The 20,641-nt window shown below is 40.7% G+C and overlaps 2 protein-coding genes across 7 annotated transcripts; one reads left to right on the top strand and one right to left on the bottom strand.

The window, feature by feature from the left end:
* Positions 1-536: 536 nt before the first annotated feature.
* CRBN (cereblon) lies at positions 537-13,098 on the top strand. 4 transcript variants are annotated; one of them, XM_090148473.1, is made up of 12 exons: positions 537-664; positions 966-1,022; positions 3,335-3,447; positions 3,567-3,769; positions 4,587-4,736; positions 6,356-6,518; positions 7,468-7,530; positions 8,228-8,312; positions 8,771-8,886; positions 10,298-10,362; positions 10,618-10,749; positions 11,312-13,098. In XM_090148473.1, the coding sequence occupies exons 1-12, from the start codon at positions 598-600 to the stop codon at positions 11,493-11,495; spliced, it is 1,398 nt and encodes a 465-aa protein (XP_090004599.1). In that variant the 5' UTR covers positions 537-597; the 3' UTR covers positions 11,496-13,098. The 4 variants fall into 4 exon arrangements, with proteins under 4 accessions (XP_090004599.1, XP_031461460.1, XP_031461466.1 ...); XM_031605600.2 differs by lacking the exon at positions 966-1,022 and having other exon boundaries at positions 541-664; XM_031605606.2 differs by lacking the exon at positions 966-1,022 and having other exon boundaries at positions 544-664; positions 3,338-3,447.
* A 245-nt stretch (positions 13,099-13,343) lies between these two features.
* TRNT1 (tRNA nucleotidyl transferase 1) lies at positions 13,344-20,342 on the bottom strand. 3 transcript variants are annotated; one of them, XM_090148475.1, is made up of 9 exons: positions 20,229-20,342; positions 19,991-20,132; positions 19,645-19,838; positions 19,167-19,305; positions 18,817-18,943; positions 17,980-18,173; positions 17,588-17,838; positions 16,245-16,496; positions 13,344-13,480 (listed from the first exon to the last, which is right to left on the bottom strand). In XM_090148475.1, the coding sequence occupies exons 2-8, from the start codon at positions 20,130-20,132 to the stop codon at positions 16,248-16,250; spliced, it is 1,296 nt and encodes a 431-aa protein (XP_090004601.1). In that variant the 5' UTR covers positions 20,229-20,342; the 3' UTR covers positions 13,344-13,480; positions 16,245-16,247. The 3 variants fall into 3 exon arrangements, with proteins under 3 accessions (XP_090004601.1, XP_031461486.1, XP_031461496.1); XM_031605626.2 differs by lacking the exon at positions 13,344-13,480 and having other exon boundaries at positions 14,107-16,496; XM_031605636.2 differs by lacking the exon at positions 13,344-13,480 and having other exon boundaries at positions 14,107-16,496; positions 19,991-20,100; positions 20,229-20,291.
* Between the last annotated feature and the right edge of the window lie 299 nt (positions 20,343-20,641).

The raw sequence follows: 20,641 nt of genomic DNA, 5'->3' as shown, positions 1-20,641 counted from the left end.
TGTTGGATTTTATTATGGCATGTAGCTACAAAATGCTGGAGCGGTGTGTATGGTACCGAGCTGATGCAGATAATGCAATGTCTGAAGAACTGAGTGCTCATTTCAGGAATGCTTGGTGTCTCAACAGGGGCATCTGTAACACATTCCTTTTGGCGAATGTGATACTGAATCTTGTTCGTTTTAACGCCGTATGGATAACGTGATGCTGAGGAGCCCAGAGCCAGGTCTGACAGCTGCTGCCAGCAGTTATTGGGGCCATTTATCTCTAGAATACGTTTCTCTTTGAACGCTTTATGAAAAATACGTTGCGTTTACTGTGTTCCTGGCTAGGGGAGGACACTGCTTTAGTGGAGCATGAGACGTATTTAGTGAGAAAAGCAGGAATTTCTCGCCCGGGGCTGATCTGCAGGGGCTGTTTGGGGAGCACAGCTGTGAGGCAGAGCCGCGCTGCCCCGGCCCGGCCCCCACAGCCCGGCTCCGAGCACGGCCCGGCCCGGCGCCGCCAGGGGCCGCTCCACAGCGCCTCGGCTCCCGGCCCAGCGGCTCCTCCTCCCGCCACCCCTCCCCTTTCCCAGGCTCCTCTCCAGGTAAACAGCGATGGCCGCCGAGGAAGGAGGCGGCGGACGCCGTAACAACATGGGGAACCACCTGCAGCTGGTGCCTGGTAATGGGGGAGGAGGGGGCAGGGCTGGGGGCGGCTGTGGGGGGTGGGGGAGGAGCCGGGGGAGGCGGCTGTGGGGCGGAGGGGACGGCGGGCCGTTGGTGCCGAGTGCCGGCGGCGGGCCTGGAGCCGCCCGGACCGCCGGTACCGCCAGGCCCGGGACGTGCGGGCCGGCCTGCTGCTTGCTGCCCGGGGCTGTCGGCGCAGGCCTCTCCCATGCCTCGCCCATCTCTGGTTGCCTCGTGTTGGCAGGGGGTTGTCATTGCCGAGCAGCGATTTGTTGACTGAGGGTGTAATTCTGCAGCGGGTGAAGGCACTGAGGAACTGGGCGTTATGCAGCTGGTCGGGTGTTTGAGAAGATGTAAGGCTTCCAAAAGTTAACAAACGCGGATCGTCTGCTTGCCAGATTTGGGTCACGCTGAAACCAAATGAAATTGGAAGGAGTTGTTTGCTGGTTTGGAAAGGTTCGGCTCCAGCTGGGTGCTTTGTAGGGCACCCAGGAGAGCAGTGCTGGATTGCACGGTGCCCTTTGCCAGAGCAGTTTGCACAGCAGCCTGCTTTGTCTGCCCACAGAAACAGCAGAACTCCTCGTGTAGGTGCCTGCTGCATAACAAGGTGCATTTTTTATTATTTATTTAGAATGTAGTGCCTCCAAACTGACGTGTGCTCATGTTTTTGGCTCTGGAAGTAACTCCTGCTAAACTGAAAAATATATATATATTATTTCAGAAGAAGTGTGTACCTCGTGGTGAGTCAATCTTGCCAGTAACCACTGTAATTTGCTGTGGAAGGGAATAAGTAGGAGAATGTTACACCTGTATGTTTCAAACAATGTAAAAAATGTCAGCCTTAGTATTTCCTGCCCTGTATGTTTTTTTGTTAAATGAGGTTTGTATTTCCTCAGTTCCGCACAGAGATGTTGGCAGTGGGTCAGGATGAGCATCCAAGAGTGCCCAGCCTGCACCAAGGGAAGTGAGAGCGTGCTCACACTTGAGCTCTCGCTAATTGAGAAATTAAAAAATCAACTAAAACACAGTGAAAAGTGATGAAGATACAGTTCCTTTTGTCGTCCATCTCTCACTCCTGTAGAGTGACCGAGGAGGAGTGTGAGGATGGTGTTTTTTCCACGTTCTCATGGTGCTGCTGCTGCAGTGAAATGAGTCATCATTTCTCCCAGCCTTCCATATTGCCTCTGTCACCACACAGCCGTTAGGGTGTGATTTTGGCAAGACATGCAAAAGTTTGCGGGGTGCAGTCACTCTCAGATGAACGACTGTTAATTCCTATTGTGTTCAGAAAAGCAAATGAAACTGCCTTTCTCTAGCAGGCTATTAAAAGTGCTAATGATTCATACAACTTAATGAGTGCAAGTCAACTAGGATGCAGTTTCTGATGGAGGTGGCTTCCCTCCCCCCCAGCCCACAGTGCTGCTCCAGAACCACCCAAAAAATTCCTGCTTTGCCCCTCCATCAGGCTAGAGAGTGATGGCCCTCTTCTATATTGTAAACTTTTTGCAATCACTTATGTTTAGGATTTCTAACTGCATATCACAGAACAAATAAATTATGCAGAAATTAATATTTTTTTACAGTAATGAAGGAAGTGGTGTCTTATTGCTTTAAGTTAATTAATAAAATGCCAAAGAGAGTCTGTAACCTATTTTCTTGTAGTGCTGGATCATTTCTGTTTGAGATGAATACAATGCAGGATGGATTTGAACATCAGTGGGTTGTGCTGTTCCTCCTAGAGACAAAGTATGCAGTGCTGTAAAGCATGCAGGTTTTTGGGTTTTCTGTAGTGAGTTAAAACAGAAACAGAAACAGCGCTGTTGGGATTGTCCATTACTCAGCAGCTGCTGATGTAAGAATTTTATGCATTTTAGAAACAACTCACTTTTATCTTCAGTATGATTTTTTTATTTACTTCTAAACATGCATATGGATTTTATACAGATAAATGCAAAATAAAATGTGCACATAATTTAGTTGTGTTCTTGCTTGGAATCCATCCCAAAATTGCTTTCTAGGGCTAGAAATGACATGGAAATAGTAATCTCTAAACACTATTTTGTACCTGAAATTCTCTCTAGAGTCATAATATTGCCTTCCTTTGTAGTTTGGGCCTTTCTGTGTGTGCAGTGCTGCTTTTGTAATCGTGTTTGGTGTACGGAGAGGAGAGATTGAGCAGTGAATTTGTCTAGGAACATCAGCAAGAATATTTGCCTGAGTACAGAGCTTCAGGTTGCTTGTAGCTCAGTTGCTTTATGTACTTAGTTGTATTATTCCGTTTTGTACCACTTAGGTGGTGCATTCAGCCTCCTACAGGAAATTCAGTTGGTTGGCAGCCTTGTGTTGCAGGCAGAAGGCATTCAGAACTGAAGTAGAAAACAACTTCTGAAGTAAAAATCTGAACCGGCAGAATTTGTGCATTATCAGCTGCCCAAAAAACTTGTTCCTGAGCTGTTCAAAAATACATCACCTGCTTCTGAGTCTTTCTACAATGCAGTGATTTTGCTATAACAACAAGAAAATTGTTTACCAACAGCAAAACTGCTTCCCAGTGAAAGGCAATAGCCTGGGGATATTGAAGGCATTTCTGTGGTTCTCTGATTTTTCTCAGTATTTTCATCTGTGCTGGTTGATGTGCACACAGTGTTCTGTATGTGCTTATTAGCAGAGAGCGAGGAAGAGGATGACAATGAAATGGAAGTTGAAGATCAAGATGGTAAAGAAGCTGAGAAGCCAAACATGATTAATTTTGACACCAGTTTGCCAACATCACACGTGGTATGTCTTTCTCTACCTATCTTCCATTGAATATGTTTCAAAGCAGCGTAATTCTGTCGTAAAAACCTTGACTCTTATTTTATTTTATCATGGATCTTAGTGTGACTTACTGTGTTCAGTATCTAGGTTCTGATATGGAAGAGTTTCACGGGAGAACACTGCACGATGATGACAGCTGTCAGGTGATTCCAGTGTTGCCCCACGTGATGGTGATGTTGATTCCTGGACAGACGTTACCTCTTCAGCTTTTTCACCCTCAAGAGGTTAGCATGGTGCGGAATTTAATTCAGAAAGACAGAACATTTGCTGTTCTTGCATACAGGTAAAATACACGAGTGAGTTTACTGATGGTACGCAGCATGTGTTTTTAGCACAATTTCTTTGGATAGTAAATCAAAAGCAGATGATTGCATCAGTTCTGTGGTGAAAACTAAATTGTGGTTTGAAATTGTTAGATAAAAATATTCTTCCAGCACACCATGAGAAGTAGCTCTGTGACAGCATCACATCTAATTAAGAAAAGCAGAAAGTGTCCTTGTTTGAGCACTCTTGTAATTTTGCTGTTTGAATTGCCTTCATTTTATTAAGAGCAGTCTTGGTCTGAAATGTAAAAATTTGATCCTTGTTCTGAAACTGTATTGCCATAGAGGTGTATTTGCTTGCTTTGTGTATAAGTAAGCACAGATGAAGGTTTGACAGTAGAGGCACATGGGATGGTAGAGAAGTGGAAAAGGCTCGTGTGTGCCAAAAGAAGAGGGAGCATTCCTCCCTCTTACTCGCCATTTACTGTGGTTTAATTATGTAGGAAGTGGGAATAATTATTTTTAGAAAGTCAGTCTGAAGAAGTTTGGTACTTTCAGAGTCTGCCTTTCAAGTTGGCGAGCCTTGTATTTCTAGATTCTTACTTCTACCTCCTTAAAATAAAACCAAATAGCAATAGAAAAAGATCACACCAACATTAGAATTAGCTTTTAAAATGGAGAAACAATGTTTGCAGCAGTTTGAAGGCATTTTACCACATTTAGCTTTTTGATTAAGGCTGGGTGGTAAGATTTTACAGTCAGTGCAGGTAGATTAACTTGAGATATCTGAACAATCCTATTTAGGGTAGTTAACTTCTTAAATTCTGTTGCTTTTAGTAACGTACGTGAAAGGGAAGCACATTTTGGAACAACAGCAGAAATATATGCCTACAGAGAAGAGCAGGAATATGGAATTGAAACAGTCAAAGTAAAAGCAATAGGAAGACAGAGATTCAAAGTGCTTGAAATACGAACCCAGTCAGACGGGTAAGAAAATAATGTCTTTGATTTTACATACTGCAAATCTTGTTTGACCAAAAATGTTTATCTTTCGTTGCTGCTGCATGTGGCCTTTCAGTCACACAATTGGCTCATTAGTGTTTTTATACTTAATCAGCAGGTTCTTCAGCTATGTGTTTTAGTTGTAGTAATTTTGCTCTGAGATTCTCTAAGTAACATCAGCCTGTAGTTTGATTTAACACACGTGCACAAGTATCTGTCAGAATTATTTTGTTTCTGAAAATTCAGCTGGAAATATCTCTCGCATCCATGTTTCAAACCAAATGTGAAATGAGAGGAGGCTCTCCTCTCTCACAGAGCGTGTGCCTTGTGTTGTCTTGTGGAAAGCCTCCCTGATGCCAGCTTCCGTACCTCTGAAAACCTGTAACTTGCATTTTCTGAAGTCCTCTCTAGAGGTCTGCATAGGACATGTTCCATTGAACTTCATGTGCAGTTGCAGCTCTAAACTGCTGCAGGCAACAGTCTGACAATACAGCTAATAACAGAATGCCTGCCCTTTTTCTATTCTGAGTGATCTTTTAACTACGGAGCTTGAACAATGTACAGAAGCATCCAGCTGCATGATTCAGATATGGAGAGGACAGTAACTGATCCCAAGAGGGGTGGTTTTCTTGGGGACGACTGGAGGCTGGTAATAATAATGGAGGAATAAGTCACTTCTCTTGCTCATTTTTCCTTTTGTAAAACATAAAAGCACCTTAAAATAATGATATGCATCTTATATTTCAGCATCTCTGTTGAAAAAAATTAAATTCCTTCCTTCCAGGTAGTATTCTTGGTAGCTGTGTAACGGTTATCAGACACAGTGGAATAGGTGACCTGGTTGATGCTAGGATATTAAAGGATGATTAGAGTCTATATCCTATTTCTGCTGATTTTGAACTCTAGCTAAGCACATAAGCTTTTATGGTTTCAAGATAGCAAACTGCATTTCAGCTAAATTTCCTTTCTGAGGGTTTGGTATGTAACAGCTGACTGTTAGTTTATTACCAAAGGTAACTTGAGGAGACAAAAATCTGAAAATCCAATGCTGAGATGGTAGAATATTGTAGTGTGTAGCCGTTGTCAGTCAGACTTTAATTCCATCTGCCACAATCCAATAGCTAACCTGTGCTCTAAAACACAAAGGCATCCTGTTGTATCTCATGGAAAAGGAAGTTAACTGAGAAAGGAAAAAAAAAACAGCAAGTAACTTTTGCTGAAAAAATTGCAGTTCTCTAGGCCAGTGCAAAAAATATTTGGGAAGCAGCTAATTCTGACTTTTAAAGGCATATTAAGGATAGAAGAATCTATAATTCATTGCTTCAACTTTGATTTTAGGTGTACTAAATTTCAGTGTACACCAAAATCCAGTCAGCATTTCAGCAAGTTAGCCAAGGGTGCGAGTCCCTGTTTTAGAGCAGTATGTGCTTGGTTTGTTAATATGCTGCATGTTTCCTAAGGCAATTTGATTTATGTTAGTACATAAACTCTGATATAATAGATTCCTGCTTAAATTCTGTAGTACCATGTATTGGTAAGCAATAAAATTCATTTTTGATGCTCTTGTGTATGTGTATATCTCTATGGTTTTTTTCTTTTATCAGAATCCAACAGGCTAAAGTGCAAATCCTTCCTGAGCGAGTGCTGCCTTCAACAATGGCAGCAGTACAGCTGCAGTCTCTCAGCCGACATCACATATTTCCTTCCTCAAAACCCACAATGTGGCAGGATCGAGCTTTCCGTCAGTGGTGGCAGAAATATCAGAAGGTTGGAAGCAAATTGTTTGTTTCTTATTACTGTTTTATATTTTTCGGTATTAAATTCCATCTGTTCATCTTCAGAGGTGGATGCACAACTGGGATGCTGGATACCACGCTCCTGTTTTTTTTTTATTTTTTAATAACAGATTGTGTGATTATTTATCAGCTATCCACAGTAGGGAAATGCATGCTGTATATGAGTTTCCTTTGTTTACTAATTTATACATAAACGCGTCAGAGATGATGCTAATTGCTAAAGCTTATAGATGATGAAGCATGGGTAGAAAAAACAGCAAGTGTTTTTTGTTTGTAGGTAGATCAGAAAAACATCCTGACTTTAAGTAGCATGACAGTTTTCATTGTTGGTAATGGCTCTGTTGTGAGAAAACCTCCTCTCGAATTCCTAACTAGCCCTGTTGTTTGTAACACACCAGTTTTCCATTTTAAGAATATATTCTTTGAATTTGTCTTTGTCAGCTTAAGATACTTGATATTGCTCATTGATCTCTTTCTTTCATTTTATGTATTTATTCATTTGAATGAATTGATACGAAATACTTTCATCACCTTACCATAGGATCAGTAATTGCTGTGTTTGCTGAGACATCAATAACTGATGGAGAAACAAGATGCATTATTTAATTGCACTTACATTTTTGAACCATCTAGATTTCAGATATTCTTTTGAAAGGCGTAATTCCTTATTACTAAGTAGTAAAAGTACTTATAATGCTGAGACAGATTTTCTGAGAAAACCCATATCTTGTCTGTCTTGTACAAAAGTTGTAGTGCTCAGTGCATTTAGAAGAGCTTCAGAAGCCTTATGGAATATTAGCAGTGATGGTGATAATTGTTGTGTCCTTAAATAATCAGATGTCTGGTTTACACAAACAAGAGACACACATTGGTAAAATCTGCTAATATTAAATAAAAATTGTTTCTGATTTGGATTTCAGAGGAAGTTTCACTGTGCCAGTCTGACGTCTTGGCCTCCCTGGCTTTACTCTTTATATGATGCTGTAAGTATTACCAAACAATATATATTTTGTTTTTTATATCTATTTACTGGGTAATACTAAGTTTTATTTTGTTGGCTCATAAGTGTATTTTAAGAAGGATACAACTGGTAGTTTACTGGTAAGAGTTGTAAAGGCTTCCCCTCTGTATAGTTGGTCCCTGGTGCTAGAGTGTGCATCTGGGATGGAAGACTGAGGTTCAGGTTCCTGCTGTGGTGTCTTGGAGCAGAAAACTCAATCTTCTGGCCCGCGTGCTCCAGATGAGTGTCCTAACCAGCACAGCAGTTGATAGTCTCAGGTGGGTCTTTCCTGTTGGAGTCAGTTTACTTTTTAAAAAACTTGTATTTTTCTTCATATGCTTATGTGGAAATGTGTATTTAATACATAAAGGATCAGAGATGGAAGAGGCTAATTCTGCTTAGCCCGGGTCTATACATGTCTAGAGTTTAAATAGTTATCTTCTTACCTCAGATGAAGATGAGATTCAGAACTATTGTTGGTTGTTTTTTGCCCCTTTCCCATCTTGTTTTGTTCTTAGCTTAAGACATGGAGGTATGAAGTGTCTGTAGTTAGCATTTAAGACTTACAAGAATTATATCATGTCCACTGGGGAAAATAGCTTCCTGTACATTTTGCTTCCTTTTTCTAAGAAAACAGAAATACCTATGTACTTATATTAGGCTTTTTTTTCTAACAAAAGGAAACCTTGATGGAAAGAGTCAAGAGGCAGCTACACGAATGGGATGAAAATCTTAAAGATGAGTCTCTTCCAACAAACCCGATAGGTATGATCTTTAGCTCATGAACTGGAAGTAGAATTAGGAAAAAAAAATCCTAAGACCGTAAGAATTTGATAATTACTTTCTACTGACAGTCTATTTCTGACTTCTAAAGTTTCACTTCAGTTGAGTAAATATCGGTAGCTGATGTTGTCATTAGCTTTGACAAGAACTTATAAAGAAATGAATATCCTCCAATTGTTCTAAAATGCTCTTAGTAAAAGAAATAAAACTCTCTTGTGCTCCTTACAGAGGGAATGTGATTTAAATGTTTCATACGAAAATGAGCTGAAAGCGTATGAGATTTTTAAAGTTTTCTCCAGGTGTCTGTTCTGGATGTACAGACATGAACTCTGAAAATCCATTATAAAGCTACGTTTTAGCTCTCAATCTGTAACTGAGTAGAACTGGTAGGTTTATTTCTTTCTGAAATTCTAACAGGCCTGCTACTTTCTCATTTCTAGATTTTTCTTACAGAGTTGCTGCTTGCCTGCCAATTGATGATGCCTTACGCATACAGTTGCTTAAAATAGGTAGTGCTATTCAGCGACTCCGGTGTGAATTAGATATTATGAACAAAGTGAGTATTGTTATACCTATTATTTAGTTTAAAATTCTTCTTCTCACCACCATTAAAAAAAACACAAAACTTACTATCTACTGTAACAAGTAATACTTCTGGGGAGTGAGCTTGGGAGTTTTTATTCTTCCTTTGCCTTGAAAAGTTGGCTCAAGGAAGAAACTGATTTAAATTCTAGACTTATTTTGCAGCAAGAATCCTATTTGTTTTTGTTAAAAATCATATTTCAACACCGTGCTGCAGTGCCTTCTCCAAGAGATGGCGCTGTAAGTCCAGTCTTTCTGTTACCAACCTTTTGAACATCAGGACACCATATTGCCAGAATAGCGTACTGCAATGAAGCAGTGTTGTGCTGTGAAGACTTCTGCATTTTGTGTCAAAAGATAAAACTTTGTAGTATCGAGCTATTGAGTATAAATCTTAGACTGAAAGTATTTTTTTTAAGCACAAGATATACATTGACTTCTTAAGTGATAACTTTTCAAAGATGTTTTAAAACAAGTGATCTTTTTTTCTTGCCATATCCATATAATGCTCTAAGTGTAGGTCACATCATTTTATTTTTACATAGTACGTTGCTTAATAATATAACTGTTATTTTGTAATACAAGTATTGGACCTCATGTTGAATCCATGTGTTTTAGAAACAGAAGTGGCAACGTCTTTCTGTATTTCCAATAGCATTTCAGATTGCTACTCGTGTTCCAAAGAGAAAAAACTGAGAGAGTCATCAATATAGGTAGTATCTGTCTGGTAGTTGGTAGCAAGAATATTCACTCTTGAATTTCTGACTAGAGAGACCAAGTTTTGGTAATACATTCATCACAGTGCACCCCCTGAAAAACAGCAATAAAGCCTTCTACTAAGCTGATTTAAATGGTTATTTTCTTGGCAGTGTTAGTGATAAATTGTTTGGTTCTGCTTTATAAATATTGTAGGAGATAAATTACTCTGTCATCACAATTAAGACAAAGGTCAATGTAGCATATGTATTTATCTTGATTAATCTGAGACAATTGATCTACAGTGTTCTCAAATTTTAGAAAAACTTTACTGATTACATTTGTATTCATTCTACCTTTTCTGTGTTATATCTCAGATAACGAAGTTGTTTTTTTGTTTCTAAAGTAGCATTTAAGGATTTTAGCAATTTGACTCTTATTGCTTACTCAGATTTTTTTAGATTAAAAAAGTGTGTAGATTTTTAAAAATTAATCTTAACGATTGCCTCAAGTAAAATGCATACAAATTTTTATCCTTTGATATAAAGAGTAAAACATAAGTGACTGCTGCCCAGATAAACAAAGGAATCAGTACAAAGTTCATTCTGAGAGAAGAGAAATGTTATTTGCCACTGTGCTGACAAGTATCTGGAAGTGAATGAAGTTATCCTCTTTTTTTCTTTTCCAAGTGTACATCTCTTTGTTGTAAGCAATGCCAAGATACAGAAATAACAACCAAGAATGAAATATTCAGGTGAGTTTATTGCTCCTAATCAGGTAAAGCACATGATAGAGACTCGGGTTTTGAGAGAAACGTTACTATAACCACTTTAAATGGGGTAGATCCCATAACAACATCCTATCAGGTGTTCTCTAATAACTCGTTACCTTTAACAAACAGCTGGGCAAAGTGCAGCTGAACATGAGAATATTGTAATCCTTACTTGGGCAGTGTATGTTTGAACACCTTTTCTCGAACTCTGACAAAATTTTTAATCGTGTTTTACAGTTTATCCTTATGTGGACCCATGGCAGCATATGTGAATCCTCATGGTTACATCCATGAAACTCTTACTGTATATAAAGCCTGCAATTTGAATCTCAGTGGACGACCATCAACAGAACACAGCTGGTTTCCTGGGTAATACTGTTCAGCTAATAATAAGTGACATAAATTTGGTTGCAAATTTTTCTATTCCACTATGGGAAACACAATGCATGAATGCAGTTACTTTACTGAGGTTTTTTGTTTTATTTTTAAGACCTGAACTGCATGAATGTTCCAGTATTTTATACTAACTTTGTCTTAGTCTGATTGCCACTGAATCACTGATTACCACTGAGTCTTTAAATGGTCTTGCTATCTGGAAAAAAAAGCAGAATTAATTGTCAAGATGTAAAAATCTGCATAATGTAATAGTCTTGTGCCAAAATGCCACCCTTCCCCGGTAGTGATTTTTTGCTTTAGATAAGCATGCTTCAAGTATACATTCAAAACTTTAAATACTTGACCTCCTAAAAAGAGTAGAAATGTCAAATTGTGTTTGAATTACAGTTTCACAAAACCATTCTTTATAGTTTTGTTTTTTTAACAAATCACTTATCTGTGTGGTCCCTTCTGTGACATACTATCAAAAATCATTCTTCTATCCTGAATGCTTTAAGTACTTTCTCTCCTTGAAGGTTTTTGGTTTTTTTGACAGGTATGCCTGGACTATAGCGCAGTGCAGAATCTGTGGGAACCATATGGGATGGAAGTTCACAGCTACCAAAAAGGATATGTCACCACAGAAATTCTGGGGATTGACACGGTCTGCTCTCCTGCCTCGGATTCCGGAAGCAGAGGACGAGTTGGGCCACGACAGATCTCCATTACTCTGCTTGTAATCCAGTACCCTGCTTTGGAGATGAACAGGGAGTACTCTGTCTCTTAGATTCATCTGCTTAGTTCTGCTTTTGATGCTCACTTAAAAACCAACAGAACTCACAGCCACACGCAAAGAAAGCTTCGCCTTTGGCGTTCAGTGTGCATCCACGTTACTGTTGTGTCAGACAAGCTGAGAACTGAAGAATGACAGCTGTGGAGAGAAGGTGGCACAAGACACCAGGAAATCAGTTCATTTGGACAGACTTGACTCTGAACTTTCTACTTTGTCTGAACTTTCATTTCAGGAAATGTTTGCTGCTATCAGCCTGCAGTGAAAGAAATAGAGTATAATTATGCAACATATGATGTTAGATACCAGTATCTCATTGCAGGATATTTCCCTTACTTAAAATGTGTTTACGATGAGAATTCCTAACTATGTGAAATACTTGCAGTTTTAATCTTGTGATGTTCATGAAATATTTGCTGAATAACCATCAAAGAGAGTAATAGGCTGAAGGATTCTGTGTTGGTGATGTCAGTAGCAGTGGTGTAACTGGCAGAGCTGACTGCTGGGTGCAGCTAGAACAAGCGTGCCAGAAAATTCCCTGTGAAATGAGCTTATATAAAATATTTGGTCCTTAGAAGTTCTCTGGTGTATTGAGCATTTCTGACTTTAGAAGTCTTTTAAATTTTAAATTATTTATACAGAATATAGTGATCAGTTCCAGAACATAAAACACATTGTCATTTACTATTGTTTACTTTTGAATGTAATTTCTGTATTTTTCAAAATAATTTCAGTGGGAGATAAGCTTACAGGAATGCATGCCTAGGATTCCCTGAAGAAGTATTTTCTAATATACCTAACTGGAGATTTTTCTCTAATACATATTTTGACAGGAGAATCAGCTAATCTTATTTTCCTTCAGTGCTTTAGTATCATAAGGTAAAATTTTACATTATCATCTTACCTTAAAGAAACAAACTGACAGTGCTTTTCTCCCCCCACTCTTTTTCAGTTTGTTTCCTGGAATTCTGTCTGTGCTACACAAATGGATGCTAAAAGGGGGCAGCTTTTGCTACTGCTTGGTTGTTTTTTTTCCCCTCAGAACAAATGCAGAATCTGAAGACAGCAAGATTTCATCAGTTTGTGAGTGTACATACACACTTTTTTTTTTTTTTTATCTTGAAGCTATTGCATCTTCTGTGTACATTTTCAAGAATTTGCATTGTTAAATACTATGAGAATACTGCTTAAGGTTGAAGATATAACCCAGTAATTGTTCCTTCCCAGTCGCATCAGACATGTAGCATGGACAGATTACTGCACTGAGAGGCTAAGGTCGGACCTCTGCAAGACAAGTGTGATCTGACCTCATCTAAGTAGTATTTGTGACAGACAGCTTAGGAAAAATCCAGATGGGAAGAGATGCCAGATGCTGAAAGGCTGTTAGGATATAATGCTATGTATGTAGAAAGAAATGGTTGTGTAACTCAGGTTTAGTTCTTTGAAGCCTTCTACCTCTGTGCTTCTGTAATAACTTTGGTTTTCTCCATAGACATCTTTAATACCATATTTAATTATCTGTGCAGTACTCTGACTTGCCAGTGAACTGTGAAAAGCAATAATTCTTTGAATAGAATTCTGAACAAATAGGGGGTGAATGCGCTCATTTTCTTACAGAAAACGTTCATTGTGGTTATGTAATAGGCTTTCAAAAGACTAAAATAAGGAGTAGTATGTGAGACTGTGAAATGTCTGTAGCTAGATAACCACTAGAATCACACTTAGCTTCCCCCTCACTCCCTGCATACGGAGACACACACACACAGAGCCACACGTGGCTTAGCTGTAGGCTTGGATTGTTTTTTTCCCACTGAGATACTCAAGTATCTTCTGCTGTCATTTGCTTTCAGTAGGTGAGGCTTCCAGGATGATCATTTTCTCAGCTCTCTCTGGACTTCACAAGGTGTTTTGGGTTTTGGCTGTCTTTCAGATGGCCTGAATTAAAAAAGGCATTATGTTCACAGTGCTTAAATACAAAATGGGCATATTTTTGGTATTGTGTGTGTGTGTATATATATATATAGTCAAGTGTAGCTAATATTACCAAGTGAGACAACTCACAAGTAAATTAGCACTAACTTTATCTTAGTGTTGATGATGATTTTTCATCTGCCTAACCTTCTGTGAGTTGTTTCCCATTTGTAAGTCTATGACTCTGCTGGTTGAAGACAAGCATAATTCAGTTTGCTGCAAAATTGGGGAATCCTGTCATAGTGAAGCTGACAGTTAAAGTGCTACAAAATGCACAGCCAGCATGTGACTTCCAGTGTGAATGTAGAATCATGGAAGGCTCAATATGTTGATGAATGTTCTCTATGCTTCTTTTATCTTTTTTTTGGAGAGAAAACTACTAGAATGTTGGGATTGTGGAAATTTATCGCTGGCAAATACGGCCTTCATAAGCTTTTAAGAGCTAAGTGCGAAGAAAATCAGCATATCTTATAGTAGTAGCTATATTTACTACATTCAGTGTTTGGCACGTGGCTTCATGCTGTAATTAATCCAACTGATGTGCTGGCTGCTGCCAAGAGAGTTTTTCTCCCACTGTAATGTCTCTTACATTTCTCTTATTAGGGGAGAGCTGGGAATTACACAGCTGCCGGATGGCATGCTGGTAGCACAGCCCACAGCCTTGCTTGGTCTGATGAAAGGATTGAAGGTGTTTTGTAGTATTGCTGCAATAGCATAACAATGTCATACAATCAGAGCCTGTAATATTGCAAGCTTTTTTCATATAGCTTAGTTTTGATGACTACGTAGAATGATAACAGGATACTTGCACACCTGGTCTAAGAAGTTCTAGCTGTTTTTTTTTTTTTTCTAATAATAATGCTATTTTTGTATGCACTGCAATTCATTTTGTTCCTTTTGTTGTTGATCACCTTTAATTGCTTTGTACAAGCTGCGGAAGGCGTAGCACATTCTCTGCTTTAACTCTTCCTCTGTCTGCCTTTTGGGACAAGTTTTCAGGAAAATCTCGTTGCTTGCAAACATTTGCAAAGAATAAAATTCAATTTGTTTCAAACTGATCTTAGCGGACATGGTTTCTGCTGACTAGTGGGAAGAAAGAAAATGTCTGGTCTAACGCTGTTCAGGTTTTAAACTGCAGTGCTTTCAGAAAGTGATGGTAAGGGAGGTTAAGAGTGATGACTGGCTCAGCACCTCTGCTGCCCTGCCAGTGGGACCCAGCCCTGTGACCCAAGGTGTCCATTCAGGCTAGGGGTGAAGCCTGTTGATTACGATGGGTATTGCTATACAGCTTCTCACAAAGGCAGGAGCATCTGCCTGGGGACCTGTCTCCACCGGCCTCGTATTTCTTTTGGTATAGCTTCATCTGAAGGTACAGTGACTAAATAGGGCTATAGGATGGAAGTTCAGGCTGTACGCAGGTAGTGGAGCATGCTGAATTGAATTTCAGACTTTTGGAGAGCTATTGTCTTTTCAGATAATTTCTTCATAACCTGATATGTCAGAGCTTTAAATCCTTGTCCCCTTGCACAGAGCCCAGCAATGAGGATTGCTGTTAGTCACACTACCACCATTGCTGTGTTAAACAGCAATCTGCACTGTCCTGTTGAAGCTGGGAGAATCTTTTAAGGGCCAGAAAAGAGTGATTTCATTACCACAATATTCTGTGTGATTTGCTGATTTATTTTGGTTTGTAAGAATGTTCTATCAGCTGAAAAAGCCCTGACATAAGACTAGGTGAGACCTGTGGATGTTATCTGCAGCTTTATAGCATTTGTAGAGAAATGATAAAGGGGTCTGACATAAGATATGTGCTCCTGCATCCTGAATCTTAGAGTGCTCTTCTAGACCTGGTAAATGTTGCTTTTAGAGTGCTAAACTTAAAAGCTTGAGCTGTGTCTGAATATTGAGACACATCTCCATGCAAACAGTTTGTGTTTTCCTCTATGCTCTTGTTTCTCCCTACCCAACGGTACCTCTGTTACCGTATGTGAGGAGAAGGCTGGTATTGCCATCAAAAAACAATTAGAGCCCTAATTCCTCAGGAGTCTCATTCAAATTAGTGAGCCACTTGTGTCTCTGTAATATGGCAAAGTAACATAAGAATAAGAATTCTGCTTTTAAGTGTAGCCCATGTATACTTCTTATTTATTGTACAAGCTGTAAATACAGCACCGCACTTTCCCCAAGGTGAACTGTGAAAAGGGCTGAGTTGTAAACTTAACAGTTAACAGAGCATGCCACAATTCATAGATGTATAGAAAACAGTTTCCAGTAATGAATGTATACTGAAGATGTGAACCCACTGCATTTGTGCCTGCAAATCCAGTGCAGCCCTTGGCCTACTTCACCATGGTGAGCTGAGAAACAGAAAGAAAGTGTACTTACTGCAGGCTGGTAAGCGATCACTGTTGAGTTACTCAGGGCTCCGTGTGGAGCTACTCCTCCTCAGTGTGTTTATAAATGCTCTGGAGGCAAAGCTCAGAAGCATGCTAACAGTTTGCAGCTGAGTTTGCAGCTGATTCACAGGAAATGAGGAACAGCTGTTGTCTCTTTCCAGGTCGACAGGCCACTATTTAAGCCAGGGGATTTCAGTTTTGGGTCAGGACAAGTTTGGATAAGAACCAACTTCCCTCCCTGCCTCCCCTAGAATCCCATGTTACAGAACATGCTTTACACACATTCCAACCTGCAGTATGATAGCGCAAAATATTTTCTCCTTTATTGTTACCTTTTACACTTTCTTCACACAACTTAACAACTCTTCTTTATCCATGCAGTACCCACTCTTCTTCCATTCCTCCCGTAACTGCTGTAGTGCTGAGCCAATTTCTTTCCCACAAGTTATGCCCATTTTCCGCAAATCATGGCCACTAACAGGAAAAGTAGGAACAGTCCACTGCTGCATTTCTTTTAAAAGCTGCTCTTCTCCCTGGTACTTCAGGAGTTCTAATATTTTGGAAATAGTGTTTGCTTCCCTAGACTGAAAAAAAAAGAGGATTTATTAGGAGAAACTAGATAACAATTCAAACTCTGAACATCTGCACCTCTCTCTCATTAGTTTTAAAACTCAGCCTGAGACTGGCGAGTCCAGCAAATGCTTGAAAACTTCATGAATTTCATTTTGTAGCTTTTTAACCATTATATTTAACCTACTGCTGGAGAGGGACTCATACCTTCCCTGTGGGAGGAAGTCCTCTCTGCTGAAACTGACCTCTTTCACCTCAGTTATTGCAATGAAAGCGCAGAACTTCACTTTAAGATTACTTGAAATTCACTCTGGAAGATGTTGTTGTGTATTTAACAGTACTTTGTGAAGAACACATACCACTGTTCCAGGCACTATGCAAACTCTGAATACACAATTGAAGGATTTGAATTTCACATGAAAAACTGGTGTCCTCTGAGGTCCAGATCCTGTCTCATGCTTTAATGCAGTAGGAGAATTCAGTTGAGACAGTACAGCAAACTCTCAGTCCCTAGCTATGTTCACAGGCCACAGTTTCAGATGACCTTGTCTATCCGGACTGGTTTTTAAATCTTGTAAAATCGTTGCTAGAGAATGCAAGCTGCTTGGATCAGCTAAGATTGGTTTTCAATTTTAATATATATATATTTTTAAATTTAATACAGTCAAACAACAAAAGCTAAGAAACTGTTTATCTCCTTGCAAAACTAAGCTCTGCCAAAGAACAGACATCATCTTTTTCTGTTGCTGCAAAAATACAACAGGACATTGCAGAAATGCTTGTCTATTTCTGCTCTCCTCTCTAGATGCAAAACAAATGGAGAAAAACCCTAAAATTTTAATTTACTGGACTTTATTAATACTGGATGATATTCCTGCAGTTAATGTAGTGATACTGCATTGGAAGCAGTCTAACTGTGGCTACCAGTTCTTGTCAATACAACTCATCTTCCTAATGAAAATATCACCATCTTGACAATCCTGGCAAAATGTGCCATGAACAGTGAAAGGGCTGCTCATCTTGTAAGGCCCATGGCTGTCTTTGGCACTCTGGAAACTCATGGTTTACTGCAAAAGCCAAGTACAGCAGTATCAATTACACTTACATCCATTATGAAGTCTTGATATGGTTTAAGTGGTTCTGGACCCGTCGCTTTAGTTAACTCTTCACGGTGTTTCAGCAAAAAGAAGCCAAGGTTTTTCTCCTCTTTTGAGATTTTCAGCCTCAAATCAAGGTTTGTTACGTCATCCTTCACCTTGAACAATGACGTCAGAACAGTCATGGGTTTTGGACACAAATTTTCAGTACTTTTACTGACTCTGTCAAGTTCATCCAGACTTCCATTAACTGGTAAACCTGAAGAGAAAAAGTTCAATAAAGCGTTAATAAGAAACAAGGACATTAACAGAGGTAAAAACAAACAAGTTTCATCTCCTCTGCCATGCTGCAATTCCTTGATTTCCTATTCCTGTAACATTTACAGTCATTTAACTTTACCTATGTACTGAGCGACGTCCAGGTCATACAGAAGTCGAACCAAATGATTTACGTGGTTTCCAATTAGAATTTTTTTCAGTTCTACCCAAATCCTTTCTCCTGATATCCCAGCCAAACCTTTGGCATTTTCTTTAATTGCCTGCAGTGTGCTTGATTCGTGATCGCCAGGTTTTTCTGCAATCCTTCCATAAAACCTGCCCAAAGAAAACCGCTCCATGTTAAAATATGCTGATCCGTTTCTTATTGCTATTCATAGAATTAACCTCATAGCAAATGCTGATTACATTAAAATACTAGAGGATAAAAAAACATCATAGTTTCTGAACTCTCTGCAATACTTTTCTACCTTGAAGCTTAAAGCTCCTGCCTGCTCCTTCACCAAAAGTACTAAAAGAGAAAACTGCAGAGAGATTATATGACTTGCAGAAGTTCAGTGCCAAAGAAAAAGGCACAAGGTAGGTTATGTTGTTACACCGTCCAGAGCAAATAAATCCATCCTGATCAGATTTACTCTCCTCCCCCTCTCCCAGAATGCATAAAGCTTTAGGGCAAAGTAATTGCACTTCTGTTGGTTACACAAATGGACATCAATAAACTTATTATTTTGTTTTAAATTATAGTTGAAACAGTACTGTTATAAAGACTGTTTTCAAAGGACAGCGTATTTCTTGCTCGCATAGAGAAAGCAGAAGCCAAAATATGCTTCTTTCATCATTTTTTGAGGAAAAAGCATTGTCTGAATTTTGATTCACAACCTTCTCCATGAAACTCCATTTCTACATCTCCATTGGAAGTACTTATATCATTTCCTCTTCCAGACAAGGTGAAAGCTGGTACCTGAAATATCTTAGGATTCGTAAATAATCTTCTTGTATTCTTGCGCTTGCCTTTCCTACAAATCTTATCTTCTTGTTCTGTAAGTCTTCATATCCATTAAAGAAATCATACAGCATCCCATCCAAGCCTAGAAGATGAAAAAACATCAAAAACAGAAATTTAGAAACACTCTTATTTGAAAATGCAGAGGACAAATGGTGTGATTTGCTGTGGGTTGCTGTATTTGTGCAGACCTTTTGGCTGACAGCAGTAGAAACCAACAAAATGCAAAAAGATCGAGAGGGAAAACTGTCTTGCACGATTTGAAAAGCAGTGTTTGATCTACGTATTTACTTTTGAAAGAATTTTACCTAAAAACATGGAATTGATGGTCAGATCCCTCCTTTCAGCATCCTTTTCCCAGTCGGTGGTGAATTCCACCTCTGCATGGCGTCCATCGGTGACAACATCTATTCTGAGAGTAGTAATTTCAAAATTCTGTTCATGGAGCTGAAAATCCCACAGAGATTGTTATTTCAACGTGAATACAAATATAAAGGCTGTCTGTTTTCCTGCCCCACGTTGGTTTGCACTTGAGCACAAACTGCATGCAAACACACGCCGTGCTTCCATACAGAGCTGACCCGGAAAGTCACAGATACCTCAAAACAAAGCTCATTTCCACATAACTGTTCAACATAGCCTGCTGCAGGGAGGTTTCTGCAGGCTAAAAAGCAAAGGAATGCACAGATAGAGGAAGCAGGACCCGTGAAAGCAGGAAGCATCGAATCAGCTTCCACACCTGATACAGACTGTAAGAGAAAACCCACAGCCCGACTGCAAACCAACCCTGGCCGTGATGGTTCCGTGTTTTTCTCCTTTGTTATTGATCAGCCGAACTCCAGCAGACGTGAACATCTCCTTCATCTCTTCGGGCGTAGCCGTAGTGGCGAAATCCACATCTTGAGGCGTCATTCCACTCAGCAAATCCCTCACAGCCCCTCCCGCTATTCTCAGCTCGTAGTTCTTCTTCTCAAACAATTCTGACAAGGAGAAAAAAAAAAACAATCAAGGACAAAACTACCCGGAGCCATCACAGCCCGGTCCGTGATGGACCCGGAGCCACCACAGCCCGGTCCGTGATGGACCCGGAGCCGCCACAGCCCGGTCCGTGATGGACCCGCCCGGCCCTCACCTGCCACGCTGCGCAGCCCCGGTGTGAACAGCGCCTGGAACTGCGGGCATTGCAGCCTCATGGCGCGCGCCGCGCGGTGCAGCAGCCGGAGAGGCGGAAGCAGCCGAGCCCTGCAGGGCAGAAGCAACACCTCAGCCCACATCTGGGGACAAACAGAGAAACGCCGCGTCAGCCCGAAGAAGCGGGGAGAGTCCTCCCTCCCCTCCCTCCCTCCCTCCCGCAGGAGCATCGCACTCACCCGCGGGCTGCCGGCCTCGCAAGGCCCGAGGAGCGGCTCCGTGCGGCCCCGGAGCGGCGCAGCGCGATGAGCTCAGCGGCGCGACCCGGCAACGCCCCCCCTCATAGGCTCCTCACGGGCGCCCCCTGCCGGCCGTTCCGCGCATCGCCGCTCTCCCTCCGCCTCGCTCTGTAGCCGCGGTCCCGCCGTAGCGCCCCGTGCTGCGGTTTGTCTGTCAGCCCGTCCCACCGCCGCCGTCCCACCGCCGCCGTGCCCGCTAACCGTGTGTTCCTCGGGTACAACTCCAAACACCTCCACGTGTTGTGAAGCTTTCAGGGTCCTCCACGCCGCGTCCATCCATGCGCTGCTTGCGAGATCGCGTCAGCGATCCCTGAAACAGCTTTAAACGCCGTGCGGGAGCAGCTCCTGAGTTT

Source organism: Phasianus colchicus, chromosome 11 (assembly GCF_987193195.1).
Source record: "Phasianus colchicus chromosome 11, bPhaCol1.hap1.1, whole genome shotgun sequence".
Lineage (NCBI taxonomy): Eukaryota > Metazoa > Chordata > Aves > Galliformes > Phasianidae > Phasianus > Phasianus colchicus.
Note: the sequence above shows the minus strand (reverse complement) of the source record. Positions and strands in the feature narration are given on the sequence as shown.

Excerpts from the sequence above, each read along its gene's own strand:
- CRBN (XM_090148473.1), top strand. The coding sequence starts at position 598 with ATGGCCGCCGAGGAAGGAGGCGGCGGACGCCGTAACAACATGGGGAAC. Across the intron at positions 1,023-3,334 it reads GGTCGGGTGTTTGAGAAGAT|CAGAGAGCGAGGAAGAGGAT; the intron begins GTAAGGCTTCCA and ends TGTGCTTATTAG. Across the intron at positions 10,750-11,311 it reads GAACACAGCTGGTTTCCTGG|GTATGCCTGGACTATAGCGC; the intron begins GTAATACTGTTC and ends TTTTTTTGACAG.
- TRNT1 (XM_090148475.1), bottom strand. The coding sequence starts at position 20,132 with ATGTGGGCTGAGGTGTTGCTTCTGCCCTGCAGGGCTCGGCTGCTTCCG. Across the intron at positions 19,306-19,644 it reads ACGGAACCATCACGGCCAGG|CTCCATGAACAGAATTTTGA; the intron begins GTTGGTTTGCAG and ends TGGGATTTTCAG. Across the intron at positions 16,497-17,587 it reads ATCAAGACTTCATAATGGAT|TCTAGGGAAGCAAACACTAT; the intron begins GTAAGTGTAATT and ends TTTTTTTTTCAG.